Source organism: Gossypium raimondii, chromosome 10, assembly GCF_025698545.1.
Source record: "Gossypium raimondii isolate GPD5lz chromosome 10, ASM2569854v1, whole genome shotgun sequence".
NCBI lineage: Eukaryota > Viridiplantae > Streptophyta > Magnoliopsida > Malvales > Malvaceae > Gossypium > Gossypium raimondii.
Genome location: NC_068574.1, coordinates 11362422 through 11389244, shown reverse-complemented (window position 1 = coordinate 11389244; position 26823 = coordinate 11362422). Strand labels below are relative to the sequence as shown.

Genomic DNA, 26823 nt, shown 5'->3' with positions numbered 1-26823 from the left:
CATTTCTTTTTAAATTCATGCCCGTTGAACCATTTAGAATATCGTCGGATACGCGGGATAGCTCACACAAAGTGTGCTAAACATATAATCATAACTTTTCTTTTCTTTTACATCGTTGCTCACACGAGCTGTGAAATGGACCTACTCACATGAACTCTGAAATAGGCTTGCTCACATGAACTGTGGTTCGGAATGTAAGCTACACGATATTACTCACACGAGCTGTGGAGTATCCGCAACATATGCCAACCTCAGCCATCAGGAGGACATTCAAGACCAGCATCCGAAAACATGGAAACCCTAATGACATGCCATTTTGTATCCTATGAATTCCTAAGGTTCAAACGAGGGTCGATAGTTGTCAAAAACATCATTGGATTTCCATCGTCTCATTACATGATAAATTGCATAATAACATATATATTGATTCAATCACAATAGAACCACATATTAAAAATGTAATTTAATCAACATTTAAGTGATTATAATTCATACGAACTTACTTGGCTAAAATACAGAACTGTCAAAGTACAAAGACTTTTTGGTAATTTTCCTTTCTCCTCGATTTTCCACTCGATCTTAATCTAAATTAATAATTTCATTCAATTTATTAATTTAGATAGTGAAATAACTCCATTTTATGCAATTTAATTATTTTTGAAATTTTTAAAAAATTACCCCTAACATTTTACTTTTATTCAATTTAGTCACTGAGCCTAAAACATGCAAATTAACCAATTTTTAATGCAAACCCGTGCCAACCGAATATTCATGGCATCCAATACAGCCCACATTTATAATAATTTCACAAAAAATTCTTATATTTTTACTATTTTACCAATTTAGTCCCTAATCGGTAAATTCATCAAAATTACTTAACAAAGTACTTATAAATAATAACTAATAACTCAAATTCACCATTTAATATATAAAATCACATATATTAATCAATGGTAACACTCAATATCTTTAACAGTTTCAAAATCAAAGGCACGGGCTAGCTAGACCTAGTTGCAACGATATGAAAAACATAAAATTTATTAGAAACGGGACTAAAACAGGCTTGCATGCACACAATGAAGTTTTTCCCAAGCTTCAAAGCTTTTAACAATGGCTTTCTTCTCCCCCAATTCGGTCAAAGAAATGAATTATAAAAGATGATACAAACTTTGTTTTATTTAATTTAATTTAATTACAAAATTGTCATTTTGTCCATTTAAATATCATCCAAATTTCATGCTTTTAGTTGTCCAAAGACGTCTACTAAATCCTTAAATGGTTTAATTTCCACTTAAGTCTCTTTTCCTTTATGCAGCAAGCCATTTAATCACTCAAATCAAATAGAGATCAAATTTTACATATTTTAACAATTAGTCTTTTTAATTAATTAACTATCGAAACATTAAAATTTCTTAACTAAACTTTAATAAAACCTTAATAACACTCGTAAATATTTATAAAAATATTTATAGCTCGATTTATAGAAACGAGGTCCTGATACCACATTTTATAAAACCACTTGACTTTAGGGTCTTACAACTTGAACTTAATGAATCATTTATATAACCTAAATTACCAAATCAAAAACCTTTTTAAAACCATATTTGACCTGTAAATATTAAATAATAATATTTACGAACTTACTCGTCGAATTTGTCTCCCCAAAACTACTATTTCCGACACCACTGAAAAACGGGCTGTTACAGGTGTGACACGCTATCTGAGCGTCCCGGGCGTCAGAGCTGCCCTTAGACTCTATTCCGAAGAGTTCATGAGTATCGAGGAGCTCCCCACATTATACCACCACATCCATCAGTCACCTTCTCTCTGTTGGACTGATATTGCTAAGACTGCGACCCCATACAACCCAAATCAGTGGAAGGCAACTTCTCTACCTTCAGCACTGTGCTACATCCATGCCATTTTGGCACACACATTGACCAGTCAAAGGGAGAGCATCGGGTTCGTCGGTACTTATGATGCATACTTTGTTTAGATCATGGCGATGTGACGCCCATTTGATCTTGCATACTTTATTATCCTATCTTTTCGCCACCAGTCTGACCGTAGTAGGAAGGGTCCTATCTGTTTTGGCCCTTATGTGACTCACCTAGCGAGGTATTTTGGCCTCCTTGATACTTCAAAGTAGACATCCTCATTTACACTAGTTGGACAGATGATCCTGTAAAGATAATTGATTATGAGTCACATGAGGATGATTAAACGACAGCATCGAGTGGGTTCCTGTCGATATATACTGTCTCATTCAGATCCACGGAATGAGCACGAGGATTTTCCAGATGATGATCCTCCTTGCCATGCAGACGTACCTCATTCCCCTCCGCCTCTGATTCACCCTACCAATGCTCCCACTGTTACACTCAAGGACCTCTCCAAGCGATTTGACCATTTAGAGTAGCAATGCTTTAATCAGTTTGATAACATTAAGGCGTATTTGCATCAGATTTACCAGCATCTCCATATCTCTCATCCTGATCATCCGCCTCACAATCTTGACACTTCTCACGACGCTGATCCATGACATGATTTAATTTTCTGTCTATCTATTTTAATTTTTATTTTCGGTTGTACTATTATTTTTAGTTGTTTTTATGTTATTTGTAATACTTCTTAATTTTTATTTTTATTTTGAACCTTGTTGTTAATTTATTATTTTGATGGTTGTTTTTGTTTGAGTTTTTAATCTCTTTATCTTCTTTTTTTATCTTCTTATTAGTTTGCTCGGAAACATGCACTACATTCAGATTTGCCCACAATTCTGATTTTCACTATTTTGGCGATTTCATCCAAATTCAGGGTCATTTTTGTTCTCTCCCTCTCTTTTGATGTTGTACTTATATCTGTGTTTATTCTTTCCTCAATGTACATCTTAAGTGCGGGGAATTTGTTTATATATTTGCAATAAAATCTCTGAATTATTTGTTGTGTTTAAGTAATTTTCTCATACCCTCCATTAGAGTGATTTTTTTTTATTTGAATTTTTTATTGATGTTGTTTTGGAGTAATTTGTGGATTTTATGTATTGGTTGATTTATACTTTAAGACAAGAAAGAGTCAAGCATGATAAATTGTTTTTCAAAAATAAATATTTTAGGGTGTCTCCCTAAATGAAATTGTTATCTTGAAATTTTGAAATTGCAAGTTTGACATTAAAACCATAATTTTTTGTGAGCTTTTGAGCCTATATAGCTTATATTCACTACACCAAAACAGGCCTTTAGTGGCGCTTTTTTAGGCCTTTAGCAGCGCCGCTAAAAGTATTTGGCACATAAAATGCCGCTATTGAACGCGTCGCTAACTTTTGCAGCGTTTTTAGAAATAATCACCGCTATAGACCACGACCTTTAGCGGCGCTTTACCTACAAACGCCGCTAAAGACCATGACCTTTAGCGGCGCTTTTCCAAAAACACCGCTATAGACCACGACCTTTAGCGGCGCTTTTCCAAAAACTCCACTAAAGACCAGGACCTTTAGCGGCGCTTTTTCAACAACGCCGCTAAAGACCAGGACCTTTAGCGGCGCTTTTTCCACAAACGTCGCTATAGACCACAACCTTTAGCGGCGCTTTTTTTACAAATGCCACTATAGAACAAACTTTTAGCGACGCTTCTCGCAAAAACGCCGCTAAAAACATATCATGCAAAAAAATTATTTTAATCACATAATATTTATTTTTATGATAAATATTATATTATGTTTTATTTTTTAATTTGAACTTTAAATATACTTTTAAGGATAAATAAAAAAATATTATTTAAATTAAATTTTCTATGAAAATGATAAAAGAAGGCAAATAAAGGAAGCTTAAATAATAATAAAAATTAATAAAAGTGAGAAAAAGTAAATAATTAATAAAAATAAAAAATTGTAAACCTTGAAATTTAGGTAAAATCAACACCAAAGCAATGCAAGCCATTGTTGAGTCTAATACAAGTGAAGAAACTAAGATCCTAAGAAGAGAATCCTATTTTACTAACAGCAGTAAATGCAACTGACAAGAAATATCTATATTTTGTCCAGTATTTATATCTAAAAATCAGATCAGAAGAAGCAATCTATTTGCACACCATTTCAATTCCTAGTAAGGCCTTCGAAAGTAGTTGATGAAAGCCGGCATACACATCCAATCAATCAGCTTTCAGTTTCAGAATTTCCTTGACGGTCCTTAAACGAAAATAGGGCATAGGGCATGTGTTCCTACATAAGCATGGAAAAATCCAACTCAGTTCAAAGACAAATAACTAGATATCGAGTTTCAAACGAATGAATGTGCATGTGAGAGTATCTCCAATATGTACTTCTGCATTTTGTCATATATTTAGGCAGATAGACAATAGATTTTACATCCCAACAACAACTGCCCTGAGTACTAGAGTTTAATCACAGAAAAATCAAAATAAAACATGGACTACAAGGATAAAAAATTGTTCCATGGACTTACCTCCTCAAAACAAAGACTTAAGCCTCTGCTATAGAAGTTGATATATTTTAACATAAACATGCCACAATCAAACCTGTATATAGATTCAATGATCAGAGAATCTAAATTTATCTAATCAACAATTTTTTTTTAAATTAGTTAAAAGTTTAAAATCATGGATAAAAACCCGATAGATAAACAGGAATGGCAAGAGAAACAAAGCAGGGACTTTTATAGTAACGCACCTATTAGCTGAATCAAAGAAGCAAAAACAGAAGAGAAAGCCGAAGTCAATCCTCAAAAGTTTGAAAATAATGAAGTCTCTTCAGTGCCAAGCTTCTTAGATTTTCTGATAGCTGGGTGGCAACTTTATAGTCTCTAGCACTTAGCAATTTTGAGTGGACAAAAATATACTTCTCTTTACGTTTCAGCTCTATTTCAATCTTTCTAATGAAGCTCTAGTTGGGTGAAAGAGACTTAATTATTTCAAGATTTTTCAGTGAAGCTGCAGCTAGGACTAAAATATACTTAGTTACATTTGCATAATTAAATTGTATCAGATCAGAGAAGCATCAAGATTTGAATACAAAAGTGAATTGGTAGGAAAGCCACCACTGGAAAAGATAACTTACACTATCAAAGTCCATTGATATATGACAGTGTTCACCCATGAAACAGACCTAGGCAGAAGTAATGAGAAAAAGAGAAAGTGGTAAGTGACAAGAATTGGAGGTCAAAGTAAACAAATATGAGTAGAAAATACTAAATGAGAAAAGAAGTACCGAAAATGAAACATTATTAATGAATACAATATCTGAATAAAATTATTTAAAAAGAGAAACTCCCTGAAAAAAAGCAGGAATTAATTTGACTTGTAAAGAACTGGATGCTAACTCTTTTTTTTTTACAACATAAGGTTATTTACAGGTGGATTAAAGCTATTTGAACCGTTAACTAGTCTAGGCTCAACCTTATCCTACATTAAGAAACACAAAGCAGCGAAAACCAAGCCTCTTTCCATTGAAAAATATTGCAATAAGTCAGCCACTTAGTTTAAACGATGTCTTCTAACTGAGGATTCGGACTGTTGCATAAAGGTAGAAAAGAAGAAGCTACTTGAAAATTTTAAATAAGCTGTATGATAATCTTGCCGAGCCTATCCTTAAAACTCGTAGACAGTAGTCATTTCCGGTAATCAAACCAGCAAATTCACTGGAAACAAGTCTAAATCAGCAGAATAGGAAAATTGTGAAGAAAAGAATGACCAGAAAGACATGCATGCAGACAACTACAACAAGTGTTAGATAAAAGAAATAATAGATAAAAGAGAACACAATGACGGTTTATGAAATCTACAAGAGCATTGCAACCCAAAATTCGCATTTCATCCTGTCGGGTTTGTTCCAAAAGAGCCCGAATGATCCCTAATAAACAACTTGCAAAAAGTGGCCTGCAAGAATAAAGTGCTCCCGTGAATGATACAGATAAAATAAAAGCTACCTCATAAACTAAGGTAAATATAAACAATGAAGACAATCATAAACACCTGATTAGTTCCCTAAATACAAAAAATGAAAACTGAATCCATGAAGGTAGATAAAATTACTAGAATAATTTTCTAAATAATATAATCCTTCACTAATTATGATCTTGAACTACATCGTAAACCCATGTTTTTTTTTTTGCAAAAATATGGTTAAGTTTTAGAATCACAAAATACTCAAAAGTTTAGTTGACATGTCAAAGTTCTAAGGAAGCATCTGCACCTTAGTAATATAATCTCTCAAAACATAAAAAGCATTAAATTATTATTTATTGAACATATGTACCTATTTAATTGATAAAACCAAAATGTTAATCTTTATATTACCAGTATTCTTGACATGCAACCAAAGACAAGGTGAAACTTCAGATAATAACAAAGAAGGTTAGTAATTAGATTATAAATTAATAAGTAGTTATCTTCCAACTTTTAATCCCTGCTAGAATATGGTCCCCCAACCCTTGAACAATAAGTTACAATAACAAGCCAAATATTATGCTCTACCTAACATATAGTTATTAAAGTCAGTGGCTCTTTCTTTGAAACTCCCCTGCTCCAAACTGCACACCCCAAAATGAAATGTGGCTGAAAAATTGATGCCAAAAGATTTTTATATCATTAAATGTTAAACTTTCAACACATCAAACTTACATCTGCTCCTTACATGACGATAGCAGTTTCCTATAAATGCACAATACGGCTTTCACACATCCAAAGTTCTCATTCCGTAAATCCTTGAAACATCTTTGCTCTAGGTTACTTGTAATCTGTGCAGACAAATTGTTTAAAGATGTGAAAAAACAAATCAGCAAGCAATTCAGTAAAGTTATATGCATTTCAGGATTTAGCAAATTTCAAACTAATTTTGAACATCTCAATGATACTTGCATTAATTTGAACTTTCCGAAGATTAATGCCAATTAAAACCTTTCAATCAGTTCTGCACATTTCTTGACAAAATTTACCAACATTTCAGAAAATATTTGCAAACCATCTCAAATTTAACTAATATAAAATAACCATCTTAAAAGCAAGATTGGATCCTAAACAACTAGAAGATATAAAACATCACCAAACTTATTATTAGAGAAGCCAATATAATAGAAAAATTGTTTTCACTTACAAGTTTCGTATTTTCATTTAGACTAGCAGAGATAAAGATAAGCACTTGTCAAAAAAAAATTTGTGGAAACCAACATTGTAAAAAATTTTGAAAATCGGGATAAGAACTCGCCAACAAAATAGTGGAAAACAGAATATTAACATTTAAGAATTCCATATTAGAATCAAACTCCTCCAGGATAAATGAACTAAAAGAAAACCCACAATACCTTTGGTATTCTTAATGGGTTCCTCGAAGCATATTCACAGAGCTTCCCAGATTTCCTATCATTTGATTCTGCATCCTGTCAAGTCAAATGTAATTGGAAAATTGGTAAGCATACAAATACCCGTTTTTCTTCCTTTTTATAATGTTTTCTGCCCACAATCTGGGATGAAGAGGTATGTTACCATTCAAAGGGCCTAAGGACCATTTCCAGAAGCATGCCTTGAAGAAGAAGGGAAGGAGGTGGAGGAGCACCTGAGATGTAAGCAAAAAGAGGGAGAGAGGGGAAGATGATGATGAAGACGGTGGTGGCAGAGAGAAACACTTACAGCATGTTTGGTTCGGTGTATTGGGATAGCCAATACACCTCTAATCAGTGGGCCCCACTTAAGCCCCCTTTATTCTGTTGTTTGGTTCATGGTAATGCTATTACGGGTGTAATACGATACTTACTTAATCGGTGAAATCCACCGATTTGTAATACATCCCTTTTGCTCAGTTTAGGTCCTGATTCAATTTTCTTCCCTGTTTTAGCCTCCCGATTGACGCTTCTGTCTTACCCAAAGTCTTCTGTTTCTTCCTTCTACCTTTCTTCTCCACTCTCCTCGCCGTTTCTCCTTCTCCCTGTTATATATTTTTTTTGTATTATTATTTTCTCAATAGATCTGCGCAGCAGCACCCACCATTTTCATTTCAAATTTCCCATCTAACCGGTTTTTTTTTTCATCTAACAACCCTAGAAGCGTTGTTTCAGTAGGGCGACCCTCGGTTTTGCCACTATTTACTGGCGTTAACCCATTGGAAGAAACTCCACTCTTTAACTTCCTTTTTGCGGTTGTATATATAGATTTCTTTTTCCTAGGTTTTAGAGTTTGTTTATTTTTGGGAGTTTAGGGCGTGCTATGAATAATAGAGGAGGTATCCATCGGTGCTTTCGGCCGTGTGGCGAGAGCTTAACGCAAACCCTAGCTTTCAATCGAGGTCGAGCAACCGCAATATCTTGCAGAGAAATTTGGTGCGAATCATCATCATTTTCAACAACAAGAACATCATCATCATCATCTGCAATAACAACAACATCAACAAAGATGGCTCGGATGAAACCAATTGCCGTGAAAATGACTCCATTGTCATGATGAGGTCGAGAAGACCGTACAATCTGAAGCCGTCGACTCAAGGTTCTTTTTGTTTCTTCTCCTTTCTTCTTTTAATTGCATTTGTGATTAATTTTATTTAATTTTCTTGTACATGTTACATATTGAATGTTCATAATTATATTTTTTTTCACAAATTAAATTTCTTGTGCATTGTTTACAGTTATTGATTTTTTATTGAATTTTCTTTTTCATCTTTCAGTTCACAAGATTGGAAGGCAAGGCTAAAGATGCCACCATCAGATACACGCTACAAAACGGAGGTATTTTTGTTAATGATATTAATCGAGTAGATATTGAAGTTAATACAACCTTTTTAATAATATTGCATAGCTTACCTATCGTTTTAAAAATTCCTTGAAGTTTCTGCTTTTACCAGTTATGGTTAAAAAAATTGTAGCATTGGTTTTGTTTATTTCGCTATATATAATTGCCATACCTTCGTTAAACTATGAAAATTCTCGAAGGAAAAATTTCTGGCTTATGTTATCTAGGCAATGCGGTGAATTACTCATTAATTTCCTATAGGGTATATGATTTTGAATGGACAGCTTCCAAAGATTATAACTTAAGGACACCGATACTAGTTCCTTGATGTTGAGGCCTTCGAACAAAGGGCCATTTTAGGCTTGCAATTGCATTTCTTTATCCTCGATAGCACTCTATCTTGTTTCTCGATATAAATTTCACACAGGGCATGGCGGTGCTTTTGTTGGTATTTGGATATTTTTAAAATTTTAATTTTGACACTTATGTCTTGATCGCCTATTAAATTTGTGCGGGATGTGACTGCTACCAAAGGAAATGAATTTGAAGACTACTTTCAAACGTGAACTTCTTATGGGAATATATGAGAAGGGCTTTGAAAGACTATCTCCTATTCAGGAAGAGAGTATTCCCATTGCTTTAACTGGAAGTGATATTCTTGCTAGAGCCAAAAATGGAACTGGAAAATGCAGATTTTGCATTCTGCATTGGAAAAATTGACCAAGATAACAATGTTATTCAAGGTTAGATTTCATCTACATTTAATTTCTTGATTGTGTGTGTTTGTGTTACCAATTCAAGCCCAATAAAATGGCGTTGGTACTGAAAGTAGGATTCTTTGGCCATTTCAATTATTTATTGTTCTTCTAGTTGTCTGATCTGCTTGTCAATCTGATATTGGAGAAGTGTGAGTGTCATTTGTTTCATTTCTTTTAACTGATATTTGAATTATGGGCTTTGGCATGGACGGACTTAGTTGACTGACGATCAAATATTTGTAGCAGTTCTTTAAACATGTACATTAGGTCCTCCATTTTGTAAGTTGGTGCAACTTTTTCCATCAGTCCAAGCAAAAATTTTCACTCATCTTTCTGAAACCTTCCAAATTAAGTTCTTTGTTGACCCTTTTGCTGTAACTTGAAATATGAGTTAATTTAAAATATGAGTTATATTAGGTGCAATGCCGAGGGATGTTTTCAACACACTACCACCGTTTAGCTGTGGACTATAGGAACAATTCCAAGGTGTGTCTGCTTTTTGTTGGATAATATATTTTTTAAACTGAAGTTTATAGCATTTATAATTGGAAAATTATATTAGGTGCGAGAGAGTGAATGAGATATTTTGAGTTGTACAAGATCGGTTTGAAGTCTTATCTGCCAATTTGTTTAGTGAAAATTTGTAAAATGCAGGGGCTCATTGCTATTTTAGTGTTGATTTTTCCTTGAATTTAGTTCATATTCTCGATTATTGAAATGTGCATTAATCAATACCTTCATTATTAAGAACTTTTAGGACAAAAGATGTAGATATATTTTGTTGTATTTATCTACATCTTTGTTTATAAAGAATCGATTGAATTGCAAAATTTTAGCATCTGCTATGATGAATGTCACCGACCGGTAATCATTTCGGGCTTCGACTCAAGACTATGAACAATGCCAAGAAGTCTAGAGAATTTGAGGTCGTATACGGAAACACCGAAGCATGGGATCGAAGACAAGTTGCCAATGCAAAGTAGTCTTGTAGTTTTATTTGGGAACTAATCACCTTACACGCTTAAAGACATGCGAGGAGGGCACTTGTATTAGGTCATTGACTCAACTTCAACAGAGGGCAAGGATGCTTCTACATCAACATTGATTGAATGAAATCCATGTAATATTTGTAATTTTTCCGGGGTCATTCATTTTCGGATATAGTTAGTGATGTGAATATGATTGTGACTAATATGCTATCTAGCATTTTGTAAACTTTGGGTGGGCTAGAAAATTGGAAAACATATTAGTTGGTAGTGGAAGGTTGAAATGATCGTGACCGACATTTTGTACAATGCAGTTTGAATTAAGTAATTAGCAGATTTGTGAAAATTTGGGTGATCAAGTTCAACTTTGCTTAAAGGTCATAATGCTTGGCATTTGGTTAAATGTATAAATTATATATCATTATTAAATTATATTTAATATTAATTATTTTAAATTATATAAATTCATATAAGAAAATTTATTATCAAGAATTTTATGAAATTATATATTATTATTAAATTTTAGTGAATAATAATTATTTTAAATTATAAAAATTCATATAAGAAAATTTATTAGGTATAATTATTTTAAATTTTATTAAATCATATATTTTAATTAAAATATATTTAATATTAATTATTTCAAATTATATTTTATAGTATCATATATTATGATTTTAGTAAATTCATATAAGAATATTGATTATTAAGAATTTTATTAAATTATATATTTTAATTATAATATATTTAATAATAATTATGCTAAATTATCTATATTATGATTTGAGTAAATTCATATAAGAATATTAATTATTAAGAATTTTATTAAATTATATATTTTAATTATAATATATTTAATAATAATTATGTTAAATTATCTATATTATGATTTGAGTAAATTCATATAAGAATATTAATTATTAAGAATTTTATTAAATTATATATTTTAATTATAATATATTTAATAATAATTATGTTTAAATATGATTAAATTATTTATTATTGATAATAATAATCTTATTAAAATTTAAATAACAATAACAATAATCATTTACCAAAATAAATTTATGCTAAGGGTATTCTAGTCATTTTAGTTTTTTCCATTATGCTATTACACCTCTATTCCATTCAACCAAACACAAGATTACTATTACGTCTCTATTCCATTACATTCAACCAAACAGTTGATTTGCTATTACACCTCTATTCCATTACACCTCTATTACATTACACCTCTAATCCAATACACCTCTAATCCAATACAGCGAACCAAACGTGCCCTTCGGTGTTTCGAGGATACCAATTTTAGGAGGGAAATTTTAGAGGTTTCGGGGGGAAATTTTGGGATAAAACGGAGCCATTTTTAAAATTGAAATTATTTTTTGCAGCGTTTTTTTATAAAAATGCCGCAAAAAATTATTTTATGCTAAATTTTTTTATTTTGTTTTTTATAAATTAATTTTTTATAAATAAAAAAATCAAGTACTCTCAAAATAACTATTGTATATTTTAATAAGAAAGTAAATGATAAAATGACTGTAATTAATTATTAAGTTAGAATTACCCAAATTAAGTAATTACCTATATATACATATCATTTTATTTCATTTTTATTTTTATTTTTTCTTATAATTTGGTCCTCTCCAAAATAAATAATTATACCTAAATATTCATATCAATCTATTACTTTTTTAACTTATTTATTAATTCTATTTAAACTAATATTTAAATATATCAAATGGTTTAGATTAAATTTTTTAAATATAAAAGCATTAACTAATTGTATAAAATTTAATCATTTAACAAATCTCAAGTAAACATTAACCTTAAACCCTAAATTAACCATTCAATACATATAAAGTCTATCTATTATATATCTCTTAAATAATTTAAACTATACCCATAATTTCAAAATATTTGATTTATTATTATCTCTTTTACAATTATATAAGAACATATTTAAAATATAAATTAAAAAAATAATTAATCTAAACCCAAAACCTTAACCCGACCCCTGCATCCCTAAACCTTAAATCCTTAACTCTTAACCCCTAACGTCTAACCCTTAAACCCCTAAACCTCTAACCCCTAAACCTTAAATATCAACCCTTAAACCATAATCCCTAAGTCCATACTCCCTAAACCTTAAAATATGAACTCCTAAACCGGCCTTAAAATTTAAATTAATTATATACCCTAAACTAAAAACCCTAAACAAATTTATTATTATCTCTTTTACAATTATATAAGAACATATTTAAAATATAAATTAAAAAATAATTAATCTAAACCTAAAACCCTAACCTGACCCTTGAATCCCTAAACCCTGAATCCCTAACTCTTAACCTCTAATGTCTAACCCCTAACCCCCTAACCCATAAACCTTAAATCCCAACCCTTAAACCATAATCCCTAATTCATAATCCCTAAACCCATACTCCCTAAACCTTTTAAAATATGAACTCCTAAACCGGCCGTAAATCTTAAATAAATCATATACCCTAAACCAAAAACCCTAAATTATAGTGATAATTAATTCAATATTTTAAAATTAATACTATCTCTTTTATGATTATATAATAAATTTTTTAATATATAAATTAAAAAACACTCAGTAATGTACCCAAAAAACTTTTAAAAAATCCCAAAAAATATTTAATATGATAAATCTGAGTATTAGTGGTGCTTTCCAAAAAACGCCGCTAAAAATAGATCATTAGCGGCGCTTCCCCAAAAACGCCGCTATAGCCCCTAGCATTAGCGGCGCCTCCTCAAAAACGCCGCTAAATCTCGGAGCATTAGCAGCGCTTCTTCAAAAACGCCGCTAAATCCCCGAGCATTAGCGGCGCTTCTTAAAAAACGCCGCTAAAGCCCCGAGCATTACCGGCGCTTCTTCAAAAACGGCGCTAAAGCCCCGAGCATTAGCGGCGCTTCTTCAAAAACGCCGCTAAAACCCTGAGCATTAGCGGCGCTTTTTTATAAACGCCGCGAAAGCCCCCGAAAACTCAAAAAACGACGTCGTTGGCCTTAGGTTTTTTGCGACGCTTTTTGGAAAATGCCGCTAATACTCATTTTTAGCGGCGTTTTTTCAAAAGCACCACTAGAACTCGATCTTTAGTGGCGTTTTTTTAAAAGCACCGCTAATGCTTAATTTTTAGCGGCGTTTTTCTTCCAAACGCCACTAAAAATGCCGCTAAAAGCCTGTTTTGGTGTAGTGATTTATTTCTTGCTCATTTTATTTTTGGTTGTGAGTATGCCAACTTGATTTGTTTTTCTAGAAATTGCTTTTGTAACACCCATAACCCGTATCTGACGCCAAAACAGGGTTACAGAGCATTACCGAACTTATAAATCAATCAAGCAAACATTTCATGTACATTTCTCATTCAAATTAAAAATCCTTTCTAAACAATCATATGGTCCCTAGTACGAGCCATCGAGGCTCAAAATAAATATTAAAAAATAGTTCGGGACTAAACCAAGTATTCAAGAAATTTTTCGAAAAGCATAGAAAATTTTCAAAGTGTAGGAGACACACGCCCATGTGGCCAGGCCATGTGTCTCATACGGCCAAGAGACACGCCCATATCTCAGGTCGTGTGGGATTTCGAAATGGGGCCACACGCCCGTATCCTTGCCCGTGTAACTCACTGACTTGGGTCACACGGCCAGACCACACGCCCGTGTCCTAGCCCATGTAACTCCCTGACTTGGGTCACATGGCCAAACCATACGTCTGTGTGCCAGGTCGTGTACCCTTTGAAATGGCCTCACGCGCCCGTATGTCAGGCCGTGTGCTAGACCGTGTGAAAACTGGAGGGTATACTGACTTGTGCCAGACGACCAAGCCACACGCCCGTGTGCTAGGCCGTGTGAAGCTACTAGCTTGATTTCTATTGAAGTTACAGGGGACACACACCGGTGTCAGCTGGCCATAGGTCACACACGGCTGAGACACACACCCGTGTCTCTACCCATGTCGACAAAAATAGGTCATTTTCCAAGCCTTATTTCTCACCCAAATTGGTACCAAGCTAAACACAACAATTTGCATACAACCATGGCATAAATAGACATTCAAAACCAACCAATATCAAGCTTATAACTTGTTTAAACATCACATACAAGTATGATACTAATAGACACCTTAATTAACCATTTTAGAACTTGTCACTTATGGCTCCAAAATCTACCTAAATGGTCAAACACATATATGCATCAATGTGCCTAACTTATCATGCATGCCACTTATCCATTTCAACCATTTGGTACCCAAAATACCAATTCACAAACAAGGTATTCACATGGAAACCATACACCACATATACAAAGGTTATTTACATATTTACACAACAAAAATATGTTCACAAAACAAGCGAACACAAATGGCTAAAACACAACAAAACATATAGGCTACTATTAGCCAAAATGACCTATACATGTCATTTAACCAAAAATATAAAGTCCAAAGTACCAAAATAACGTTTGATAATGTGATGAGATCCCTGCTGACTTTCAATCCAAGCGAGCTTCCGAATCACTATAAAACATGGAAAATAAACAGAGTAAACAATTAAGCTTAGTAAGTTCGTTTAACACAGAATTAAACTTCCCATTTAACCACAAGTTAGGTAAGTAATTCAAAGCACAACACAATTCAAAATGGCCAAAGCCTATCACATAATCAATAACCAAGTTAGTCATGTATTCATATAAAACCGAGAATGATGTATAAATTTAACAATTATTAAATTCCATGTACATGTAACATTTATACCGTGTATCTATATATCATATATAAACCATTTCTGTGTAAATACATGTACTAGTTCGTATCGAACTTGTATAATCTCGTAATACCACTATGCTCGTTGAACCATTTATAATATTGTTAGATATGCGGGTAGTACACACAAGGTGTACTGAACTGTAATTCGTCAATTCTTGTACATGTATGCTCCTATGAGCGATAAAAGATAAGCTCCTCCGAGCTGAATAACGATAAGCTCATACAAGCTGTGTAACAGTAAGCTAATAAGAGCTGAAATCGGTAACCCTAATGACATGTCATTTGTATCTTATGAATTTCTAAGGTTCAAACTAATCTCTGTATTCTTCATACATCGTCGGTTATGCACTCGATAATTATACATAATAGTTAAACCATCCACATACATATCATTCCACTAAAGCATATAAATACACAATTTAATTACATGAACTTACATGAACTTATCTTTCCCCCGATCTAATTTCGTACGTTGCTTTTCTTGATCTATATAATCAAATTTAACTACTTTAATATTTATTCTATTCAATTCAATCAAAATTTCAAGTTTTGAGAAAAATTACTATTTTGCCCCTATACTTTTGACTTCTTTACAATTTAGTCCCTAGGCTCGTAAACATGAAATTCATGTAATTTCCCCACACCCAAGCCTAGTTGCATATCTTATAAGCCTATAACAGCCCATAAATTTCACCATTTCACATATTTAACACATAATTTTCACATTTTTCAATTTAACCCCTAATTGACAATTTAACAAAAAATCACTTAACAAAAGTTGTTTATTTAAAAACAAGGATTCATTTTCTTCCATCAAAATTCAAAACCTTAACATATTAATCAATGGAAAATCTCAAACTATTCAATAGTTTTGCAATTTAATCCTCTAGTTAGCTAGGTTAAGCTACAACGGTTCCGAAAACATAAAAATCAACAAAAACGGGACAAAGGATCACTTACATGTAAGGGATTTATTTAGCTGAAAATTTGAGCTCTCCAATGGATAAACCTTGCTGAAAATTTCAGTTGAATATGGGGAAAAAGATGACCATTTTGGTTTATTAAATTTTAACCTTTAATTACCTATTTACTAAATTACCCTTACCTAACTTTAAAATTTTCATAAATACCAAGCCATGCACATTCACTAACTCATTTAATGGCCTAATTACCATATAAGGACCTCCACTTTAATCTCCTATAGCTATTTAACACTTTTAGCTAATAGAACACAACTTTTGCACTTTATGCGATTTAGTCCTTTTTCACAAATTGAGCATACAAACGGTAAAATTTCTTAACAAAATTTTTAAATATCATATTATCATGATGTAGATATTAAAATAATATTAAAATAAATTTTTTGACTTCAGATTTGTGGTCTTGAAACCACTGTTTCGATTTCACTAAAAACGGGTTGTTACAGCTTCAATTATGCATTTTGAAACTACATTATTAATTTGATATACTAAGATGATAGAGGCACTTAGGATTTAACCTACTTAACATGTAAAAAACTTACCTATTGAATTAACCATTAGTAAACCCCGTTAATCCTAACACATTTTTTTCTAACCCGTTAATGTTAACCCGTAACTTGCATCAATGTTGTAAATTATCTCTTTTATTGACTCCCTTTTTGTTTAGATTCGATTTGGTTAGTTTCCTAATTATGTTTCATTTTTTGAATTTATAAAATTTATTTTATTATTAGTGTTTGTTCTAAAAAAAAGAAAAACATAAAAAATTTTGATTGAACTTGAATAATTAATGTCATATTCTATTGAAAAGCTCGTTTCCATTTGGGAGTATTCTTGTTGATGAGTTTCTTTTAATTCAGCAACTAATTGTTTTTCTAGTTCGATAACTTATCAACTCGATCTCGATTATAACCAAGTTTTCTGATATTTCTTATACACCTAACCTAAGCCCTATTACAACCTTTTACAGACCTCTTGATTTGTGTGTCATCTCATTTTATAGTGGTGGATATTTGATTTTCAAGCAAGCTTATGGTAATAGCATTTTTCGTTCGACTATTGAGTGATCTTGTTGGTTTATAATTTAATTTAATTATTTAGATAAGGGGAGACACCTACGATTTTACACTTTAAAAATTTAAGCTTGGACTGCTTGAATCTTCAGTGTTCTTTTGGTTGAGTTTTCAATGCATGATTATTTGCGAATTATCTTGAAACATTATTGATGGAATGACAAATTGGGAAAAGTTAACTTGAATGTGGGTTAAGAATTTTGCTTGGGGACAAGCAAACAGGTAAGTGTGGGATATCTGATAAATGCCAAAAGTAACATCTTTTAGCCTTATTCTTAATGCGTTTTTAGATGATTATTCGATGTAAAATGGTGAATTTCATGCTCCTAATCCTTTAAATTCATGTTTCTATACTTGGTAGAGCATTTGGGAGCAAAAAGAGCAAAAAATAGGTGAAAATTAGAAAATTGGAGTGAGGTACAGTGGTCACATGGCCGTGTGAGCTACACCGACTGCAACACGGGTGTGTGCTAGACTGTGTCAAAATCGCAAATTGTACTCCAAACATGTGGGAAAATGCAAATTTTAGGTTTTTGGGCATTCTAATGCCTATATATGACAAAGATAAGAAGATGGGAGTGAACCGTCATAGAATACTCAAGAAAACAACTCGGAAAACACCATTAAAGCTAACTCTGAAGTATATTTCCATCAAGATTCAAGATCTCCTTTTGATTTCTTTGAAGTTTATTATGAGTTCCTTTATTTCTTGTGGTTATACTATCTTTGAGTTGTTTTTATTTGCTATCATGAACTAATTTTCCAAATACCTAGGGAGATGAACCCTAGAATGAATTATGTTATTTGATTTCTATTTTTACACAATAAATACATGGATATTGTTCTCAATTATGTGTGCTTAATTCTTGGTTTAATATTTCTAGACTATTAATCTATGTTTGATGTGCTTAAATCTGAGGAGGAATACACCCTGTTTAAAAGTAGATCCAGCATAATTGAGTAAAGTTCATGCAATCTTAGAAATAGGACTACATAAATCTACTGGGATAGATTCAAATCTAATAGGGGGTTCCATAGATCGAGTTACTGCAACAATAGGGGTTTTAATTAGAAAGAAATTTTAATTAATCAACCTAGAGTCAGTTGCTCTCAGTCTTGAAGAGAGATATTAGCATAATTTAGGGATTTCTACAGATCAATATACTAAGTGAAGAAATTACGTAATTTAGATTGATAATGATAGATGAAGTCTAGGTGAACTCTTTCTTGCGTATGTCTTGCTTCTTGGTTGTTAATCGTTTATTTTCCTGATTTGTTCTTTGTCATGTTCTTTAGTTAATTAATTTAGTTAATTTTAGTTTTCATCAATCACCCAAATTTGTCGGTTAAATAATAGAAAAACGGTAATTACTAATACTTTTAGTCTACATGGGAACGATATCTTTGTTCACCGTAACTATACTATTAATTGATAGGTGGACTTGCGTTTGTCGGATTTTTAGTTCATTTCGTAGACCTCAACATGTGATACAATTGAGCAAGTTTTAGAGATTTTCACTAAGTCATTTTCATAAGAAAAGCATAAGCTTTCAAAATAATTTCTCTAGTAGAAACCAGACTTTGAATAAAATGATAAAGAAAAATATTGATGCACTTGCTTTTCTCATGAAAATCTAAGTGCTTTGTCATAATAATAGTATATTTATTGTCACAAAAAATCTCTATTGTTTTAAACTGCTTCTTATTGAAATGTAAATGAAGTCTCGTTAGTCTAAAAATCCAGTCAAATCCAGAGTGTTATAGTGGTCACTGAAGTGACTCACTCGAACAATCATTCAATTATGCAGATTAAAACATAAAAATTAATCAAAATTAAATTTAATATTGTAATTAAAATTCAAAAAATACTGAAAATCTAAATTTTATACTTTCGTCTAAATTTCTAAAATAACCTATTCAAAAATTTTCATTCAACTAATCTTGAATTAGAGCGAAATCCAATACCAAAATTTCAAGCATTGCAATTCTCCTCTCCTTATAAAAACATTCCCAAATTTTACTCCATTTATCCAAAACCTTTAATAAAAATAAAAATATAAATATAAATAAGAGTTTTTTTAAAACATTTAATGACTTGTTTAAAAGTATCTGTGAAATATTTAAGAGTTTAAAACGTCTTGAAAAACTTTAAAAAAATATTAAATTTTAAAACTGTTATTCAACAAGCCTTTAACGATCAGAAATATAATTGTTAGACATCTCGAATCTATTCGGAAGTAAGGTAAATAGCATCAGAGTTTGGTCAGATCCAAAGCGTCACAGTGATCATCAAATCAACCGACTCGAACCATCAATCAATTATACACATTAAAAATAAAAACTAATCAAAATTCAATTTACTCTCAAAATGAAAATTCAAATAAATTGATAACAATAAAAATACCAAAAATGATTCCAGCAAGCCGATCTAATTCAAAGGCCATAATAGAGATGTACTTAAATTTTCTTAAGGCCCAATCACGATATCCAAATCCAGGCAGTTAAAGTCAAAACTCAACTTATTCGTTCAAGACTTTATCCCAAAAAAAATCCGAGAAGAAGAGTTGAAGCTTTAAGACAATGGATTTTGGATTTCAATAAGCAGGAAAAATGAATTAGAAGGGACCAATTTTGTTCGTCGGCCTAAAATCTCAATCTATGATGACAAGATCATGTGGAAGATGTTAACAACCTTAGGCGTTACACTTAAAGGACCCCAATCAATCCCACACACCTAGCCATGTTATAATCATTTAACTTGTGGTGCATTCTTTGAAGGAATTTAGGCATTTATAGACCCATATATCTTCATATTGATCGAATATCTATCTCTTAACTTCGCAATGCACTTTGAATCACTCGATTTCGAGTTCAAGAGCTCAAGTTATGGTCGTTTTAGTGAAGATTGTGTGAGCAAAATTTCTAGACGAGATTATTATTGAACTTACAAGTTTTAGGCTTCTTATTCGAGCTTAAATCATATTGGGTTTGAGTTTCATGATTAATTTTTATTATATATGAGTAGACCTGCTCATGGCTCGGGCCACCCAACTCGAAGGCCCACTCGAAAAGAAAAAGGGTTTAGGTAAAAATATAAGCTCAAAAAATGGGTTGTTTTGGCCCAAGCTCAGCCCAATCCAACCCGAATGTGAAAAAAATTGTTGTTTTTTACTGTTTTCTTGTTTTTTATTGTTTTGTTGCTATTTTCTTGTTGTTTTCCACTATTTTGCTACCATTTCACTATTATGTTGCTACTATTTTTTTATTATCGTATAACTCTTGTTTTATTGTTAATTTTGTTACTATTTTAAAGGAATTTGCTTCTTAAGTTGCACCTATCTTAGTGTTATTTAAGTATACATTTTTTTTTCAATTTGTTGGAAAACATTTAGTTTAATTTTTTTAGCATTTTTATGTATTATAGTTTTTTTAAAAATTATATAAAATTAATATAAAAATTAATACGGACAGGCCGAGCCCGGGTTTTAGCATATTTATTCAAGTCAGGCTTGGGAAAAATTAGAGGTGATCATGGGTTGGGCTACCCGGCCCGGCCCGACGGCCGGCCCAAAAAATGGGAGGGTTCGGGTAAAAATATAAGCCCGAAATATGGGTTTGGGTAAAAAATGAGGCCCGTTTAGAAAATGGGTCGGGCCTCGGGAAAGACTTTTTTTGGCCCGGGCCCAGTCCGGCCCGGCCCGAATTATATGTTAAATATTTTTATTTTTATTTTTATTTTTATTTTTAATCAAATATACTTTTTATTAAATATATTTTTTTTGGACTTTTAATCCGAATTATATATTAAATATATATTTTTATTTTTAATCAAATATGGGTCGGGTCGGGCTCGAGCTTAGCAATTTTCTTTCAGGCCGGGCTTGGACAAATTTTTAGGCCCATATTTGGGGTCGGGCTGAGTCCAAGCCTAGAAAACGAGCCTAAAATTTTGTCTAGGCCCGGCCCGAACCTGGCCTGGTCCGGCCCATAATCACCTCTAGAAAAAATTTTAGGCCCATTTTTCAAGTCGAATCGGGCCCGAGCCTAGCAAACGGGCCTAAAATTTTGGTTGGGTCAGGCCTGACCCATAAGCACCTCTATATACAAGCTCAATATTGTATTTATTAAGTTTTATTATTTATTTATTCTGAATTTCGGATAATTTTTTTAAGTATTTTAAGTTATTTAGGAGTTTTAAGTTAATAAAAAAAGTTATATGTTAATAAAAAAGTTTAGTTTAAAACTACTTCTTGTTTAGGGTAATTAGAGTTTCAGTATACTTAAAAGTTTTATTTGGATATATTTAGCTAGTTTATATAAAGGTCTCTTTATTGTACACAAATCAATTCATGATTATTCAACAACTTCTCTTTTGAGTTAATAAATTCTCTTTGAGTTTTTTTTTCAAGAATTTTTCTTAAGTTTTCTTTGAGTTTTCTTGCCAAGTTTTCTTTCTTGGAGGGGAGATTAGAGTCGTTTGAAGGGGGTTGTGGATCCTTCTTGTTTCCAAGGCTCCTTAGGGTATCTACATGCCACGTTCCATCTTTTTCATCTATCTTCTTTATTATCTTTTTGATTGTTCTAATATTTGATTTATTATTCTGTTTTATTTATCTTAGTTATTTATTTTAATTGTTTTATTTAATTTTTTTATCTAACTTGGATTCGTTTGCATTTTAGGTTATGTCAAAATCCAAGTTTTTTTCAAACGTCTGGAATCTTAAGTAAAATTCGTGACTTGGACAAACTTACAATCCTCTTTCGCACTCATCCTCTCTCATCCTTATCAAAAAAATCTAAATTCTATCCTTCCATCCAAAATTTTTGAAATAATTTATTTAAAAAATTTTATCAAACTAATCTTGAGCAAAATTTGATCAAAAAAATTTTTCAAGGTGTTACATTCACAAGCTACAAAAGTTGTTGCAACTTTCTTAGCCTTTGATGTTGGTAAGGCCACCACTTGTTGCTTTTTTGAACTCCACACAATTGCTCCATTGCTACTTGCCCAATCACTATCTATAACGCTAGTTATTTGAAATTTGATATTCGATTGTTTTTTAACATATTTCAAAAGTTCTAACGTGAAGCTTGCTTGGATTGTACATAAATCTTAACACAACTTTGACAGAGAAAGCATTGTCTAACCTTATAAGGGCAATTAGATTATACTATTAACATGATTTTCGCAATATGTGACATTTACTGTTTAAACACCATTGCCACAACACAACTTCTTACTAATATTCATAAATGTAGTTGTGATTTTATAATTCACCATATTAAACTTATTCAAAAGATCACTTGCATCAACGTAATGCAATAAACCCAAATCAAACATCTCAATAAACACAAATCAGGCATCTTAAATTTTTTTTCTATCACATCATCAACAATAGATTTATTTGGACCCATATAAATAATATCATTAACGTAAAAGCATACCACAATAATATCATCTTTACTTTTTTTTATGTAAAGTGTGTACTCATTGGTACTTCTTTCAAAATCATACTCTTGAAAATAAGCATCAATTTAAAGTACCATGCTTTAGGGCTTGCTTGAATCCATAGAACACTTTTTCACCATGTGAATTTTATCTTTTTATCGTTAACAACAAAACCTTTAGGTTGATAAATATAAACTTCATCTTCCAAGTCACTATTTGAAACATCAAATTAATACATTGATGAATGTAATTAAGCAACTAAGACTAAAAAAGTTCTCACTGTTTCGAAACAAGCAACAAGAGAAAAGGTTTCGTTAAAGTTGATGCTTGAGAATAACCTTTTAAAATCAACCTTGTGTTTTTGGATGTTTCTATATACATGGTACTTGGTCCTGAACAAACATATTGGAGGTCCAATAACATTCTTCCTTTTCAGCAAATCTACCAAATCCAAAATATATATAGCCATCAGCCCCTCTTCCATAGCTTTGCACCATTCACTTTGTTTTGCAGCTTCTTCAAAGCAAATGGGATCGAAAACAAGTAAAGCAAAGGTACAAGAATGTGTACTTTCTTTTCATTTAGCCTCTATCTTCTAGAGCTATATATTGGTCTTGAACCTGCAGGCTTATTAGCCTTTCGGGCCTCTTAAGATGTTGTTAAAATTCAAAAGCCTATAAGGTTTTGTATTGTCCACTCCTCCAAGTGTTTCATTCTTCATTATCACATGACCCAGCTTTGACTTTCCATTTCTTTGGGGGGATATCCCTTTTCTAAAGTAACTTGGCTTATAACTTAGCTACTACAGAATAAGAGTAAAGCTGCTTATTTTTAACAAGCTAGGTCTAGTTCATGAATGTCAGCTTGTTGTCCACCGTGTTGCATGGATTCTGGATAGGATTTCGAACATGGTTTGTTATGTATTTGACAAAATTTACATTAATTTTGAGGCCCAAACCTCAAAATATAATTTTAATGAACAATGAAATGTTCAAAGAAATAAGTTTAAAATACTAGAGCTATATTTGGAAAAAAAGTGAAGACTCCATATGTTATAGCCCATTGAAAGAGGTAGAAATCGAACAGGTCTAATGGCCAATTATGACCATAATGGTTTATATCTCCAAATTCCCAAAAATTAGTAGTCGTTCCCTTTAGCCAAAATAGTGACTTCTAGTAGTTCATAAATGCATATTCTTCGAAGTTATTTATAATATTAATATGGAAGTATTCGTATTTTGGTCTTTGGCAGTTACAAAACGTTGCTTATGACATTTCTTTATATATAAATATATTTTCATGTATCGGTGTTCGAGATTCATGTCAAATACGTATCTGAATATGTTGAAGTTAGCCTACATGCAACCAAGAAACAAAAGGACTGCTTGAGCCACGCATGTTGTAGCTGAAGCACATGCTGCTGTTGTGTTTCATTTTGTTTTGTTACTTTAATTGATATTTTGTAACTTAGTTAGATTTGAACTAATTTGGTAACATATTTGATGATTAGGTGCTGATAGATTGATAAATCACCTTACCTATGTGTGCAAGTTATGTTTATCAATTTTCATTGCTATTTGGTGGAGTTAGGTTAATGATTAGGTGATGTTTGTCTCATTTTGACCAGCTTATTGACTGGTATATGTAATGGCTTTATGCCTCAATTCATGGTTAATGAAAATCATCAGAATTCTTCTTCATTTTTGGTTTTACTCAAGCATTTTTGTTCAAAAGCCTTAGTTGATTCTGTTTGTTTGCTCAACAAGATCGAGCCTTTAAGCTCAAGTTTCTGTCAAATTTCTTCAAATTATTTTCTTAGTTCCAACAATTGGTATCAAGAGCTTATTTCTTAGTGGACCTATCATTCTTCAAGTCTAAAAACTATGTCTTCATTCAGATTCTCTCCAGCTCCACCACCAGTGTTCAATGGTGAAGGCTACCACATTTGGGTAGTGAAAATGAAGAGCTACCTACAGGCATTCAAGTTGTGGGAGGTTGTCAACTCGGATGTTGAACCAGCACCTCTAAGAGCCAATCCCAATATGGCTCAGATCAGGCAGCACACAGATGAAAGAATCAAAAGACACAAGGATATGTCATGCATCCAAAACAATGTGTCTGAAGTAATTTTCACAAGAGTCATGGCTTGTGAGTCACCAAAGCAAGCCTGGGATAGGCTGAATGAGGAGTTTCAAGGGACTAAAAGAACGAGACAGCAACAACTATTGAATTTGATAAGGGACTTTGAAAATTTAAAGATGAAGAAAGAAGAAAGAATGAAGCAATACTCAGACAGGATTATGGCTATTCTGAACAGTATTAGATTGCTTGGGGACCAGCTCAGTGAAGCAAGAATAGTGGAAAAAGTTATTGCAACCTTACCTAAGAGATATGAAGCCAAAATCTCTTCCCTTGAAGACTCGAGAGATCTGTCTAGAATCTCTTTGACTGAGCTGATCAATGCTCTTTATGCTCAAGAGTAAAGAAGAGCTAGCAGACAGGAAGAGCATCAAGAAGGTGCCTTCTAAGCCAAGAGCAGACCCGGCTCGAGCTTCTCTAGGTACAAAAGGAAAAAGGCCTAGTCAACAAGCCTAGAAGAGATGGAGCAAGAAGAAGATATCCACCTTGCCCATATTGCAAAAAGCTCAGTCATCCAGAAGTAAACTATTGGTTCAGGTTTGATGTGCAGTGGAAAGTCTGGAAAAAGATGGGTCATTCTGAGAAAGTTTGTAGAAACAAAGGTAAGCTGAAGCAAAACCAGCCTCAACAGCCTAGAACTGAAGCTCAAGTGGCAGAAGAAGGTAGTGACCAAGAAGAACAAGTCTTTGCAGTATCTTGTTCAGTAGCCAAAAGAAAAGCCACAAAAGGATGACTGATTGATAATAGTTGCACAAACCACATGACCCCTAATGCTACTATCTTCAAGAACATTGATAGAAGCTTCAAAATGAGGGTAAAAATTAGAAATGGATACTTCATTAAAGCAAAAGGCAAAGGAGATGTGCTGATAGACACTCCTATAGGTACCAAAACTGTCTCTAATGTCCTGTTTGTGCCTAAAATTGACAGAAATCTACTTAGTATAGCTCAGTTGCTTGAAAAGGGTTATTCTGTAGTGTTCAAATGTAATGAATGCCTGATCAATGATCTAAGTGGATCCAAACTCATGTCAGTGACCATGGCTGAGAGAAGTTTTGTAGTGGATTGGAACAAGAGCTAAGACAATACATACACAGCTATTTTAGAAGAATCTAAGCTGTGGCAGAAGAGGTTAGGTCATGCCAACTACAAGTCACTAGTTCAGCTGACCAAAAAGGACTTGTTTGAAAACTTCTCCAAATCAGTTAAGAAAGAAGATATCTGTGAAGTGTGTCAGCTAGGAAAGCAAGCTACATTGTCATTTCCTTCAAACAAAGCCTGGAGAGCTTCTGAAAGGTTGCAGCTAGTCCACACTGATGTGTGTGGCCCTATGAAGACACAGTCTTTGAATGGCAACAGGTATTTTATCCTTTTTATCGATGATTACTCGAGGTATTGCTGGATTTTCTTCCTAAAGCACAAGTCAGAAGTGGCCTTAGTATTTTAGAAGTTCAAGGCTACAGTTGAAATTGAATCTGGATGCAAGCTTAAGACACTAAGGTCTGATAATGGCACAGAGTATGCTTCAGCTATGTTTCAAGGCTTTTGTGATGAAGCAGGCATCAAGCACCAGCTCACCAACACCTACACACCTTAACAGAATGGTGTCAGTGACAGAAAGAATAGAACTCTGATGGATATGGCCAAATGCTTAGTGTTTGAGAGGAATTTGCCCAAGACCTTGTCGGTTGAGGCAGTTAACACTGCTATTTATCTTCAAAACAGACTACCAACCAAGGTTTCCATTTGAGGCCTAGTTTAGGTTCAAACCTTCAATTGCTCACCTGAGGGTCTTTGGATGCATATGCTATGCACATGCCCCAGTAGTAAAAAGAGATAAGTTGGCTAAAAAAGCTCAACCTGGCATCCTGGTAGGCTATAGTAGTGTTAAGAAAGGCTATAGGATCTTGGACCCT

The 26823-nt window shown here is 32.8% G+C and overlaps 2 protein-coding genes across 5 annotated transcripts; one reads left to right on the top strand and one right to left on the bottom strand.

Moving 5' to 3' along the window:
* Nucleotides 1-3853: 3853 nt before the first annotated feature.
* On the bottom strand, nt 3854-7658 carry LOC105778404 (protein SEMI-ROLLED LEAF 2). Of its 4 annotated transcripts, XR_008189851.1 has the most exons (8): nt 7498-7658; nt 7317-7391; nt 6637-6752; nt 6490-6545; nt 5799-5892; nt 5075-5122; nt 4464-4536; nt 3854-4219 (listed from the first exon to the last, which is right to left on the bottom strand). XR_008189851.1 is itself a non-coding variant. In XM_012602091.2 (6 exons), the coding sequence occupies exons 1-6, from the start codon at nt 7498-7500 to the stop codon at nt 4154-4156; spliced, it is 402 nt and encodes a 133-aa protein (XP_012457545.1). In that variant the 5' UTR covers nt 7501-7656; the 3' UTR covers nt 3854-4153. The 4 variants fall into 4 exon arrangements, 2 of the variants coding, with proteins under 2 accessions (XP_012457545.1, XP_052477882.1); XR_008189850.1 differs by lacking the exon at nt 6490-6545 and having other exon boundaries at nt 7498-7656; XM_012602091.2 differs by lacking the exons at nt 4464-4536; nt 6490-6545 and having other exon boundaries at nt 7498-7656.
* A 16993-nt stretch (nt 7659-24651) lies between these two features.
* LOC105775262 (uncharacterized) lies at nt 24652-25640 on the top strand. Its single transcript, XM_012597790.1, has 2 exons — nt 24652-25247; nt 25445-25640. The coding sequence occupies exons 1-2, from the start codon at nt 24652-24654 to the stop codon at nt 25638-25640; spliced, it is 792 nt and encodes a 263-aa protein (XP_012453244.1).
* The last annotated feature ends 1183 nt before the right edge of the window (nt 25641-26823 follow it).

Coding starts and splice junctions, on each gene's coding strand:
- LOC105775262 (XM_012597790.1), top strand. CDS start 24,652: ATGTCTTCATTCAGATTCTCTCCAGCTCCACCACCAGTGTTCAATGGT. Junction 25,248..25,444: donor AATGCTCTTTATGCTCAAGA/GTAAAGAAGAGC, acceptor CTATTGGTTCAG/GTTTGATGTGCAGTGGAAAG.
- LOC105778404 (XM_052621922.1), bottom strand. Junction 6,753..7,316: donor ACCCATTAAGAATACCAAAG/GTATTGTGGGTT, acceptor TTGTCTGCACAG/ATTACAAGTAACCTAGAGCA. Junction 5,893..6,636: donor TCGTCATGTAAGGAGCAGAT/GTAAGTTTGATG, acceptor TTATTCTTGCAG/GCCACTTTTTGCAAGTTGTT.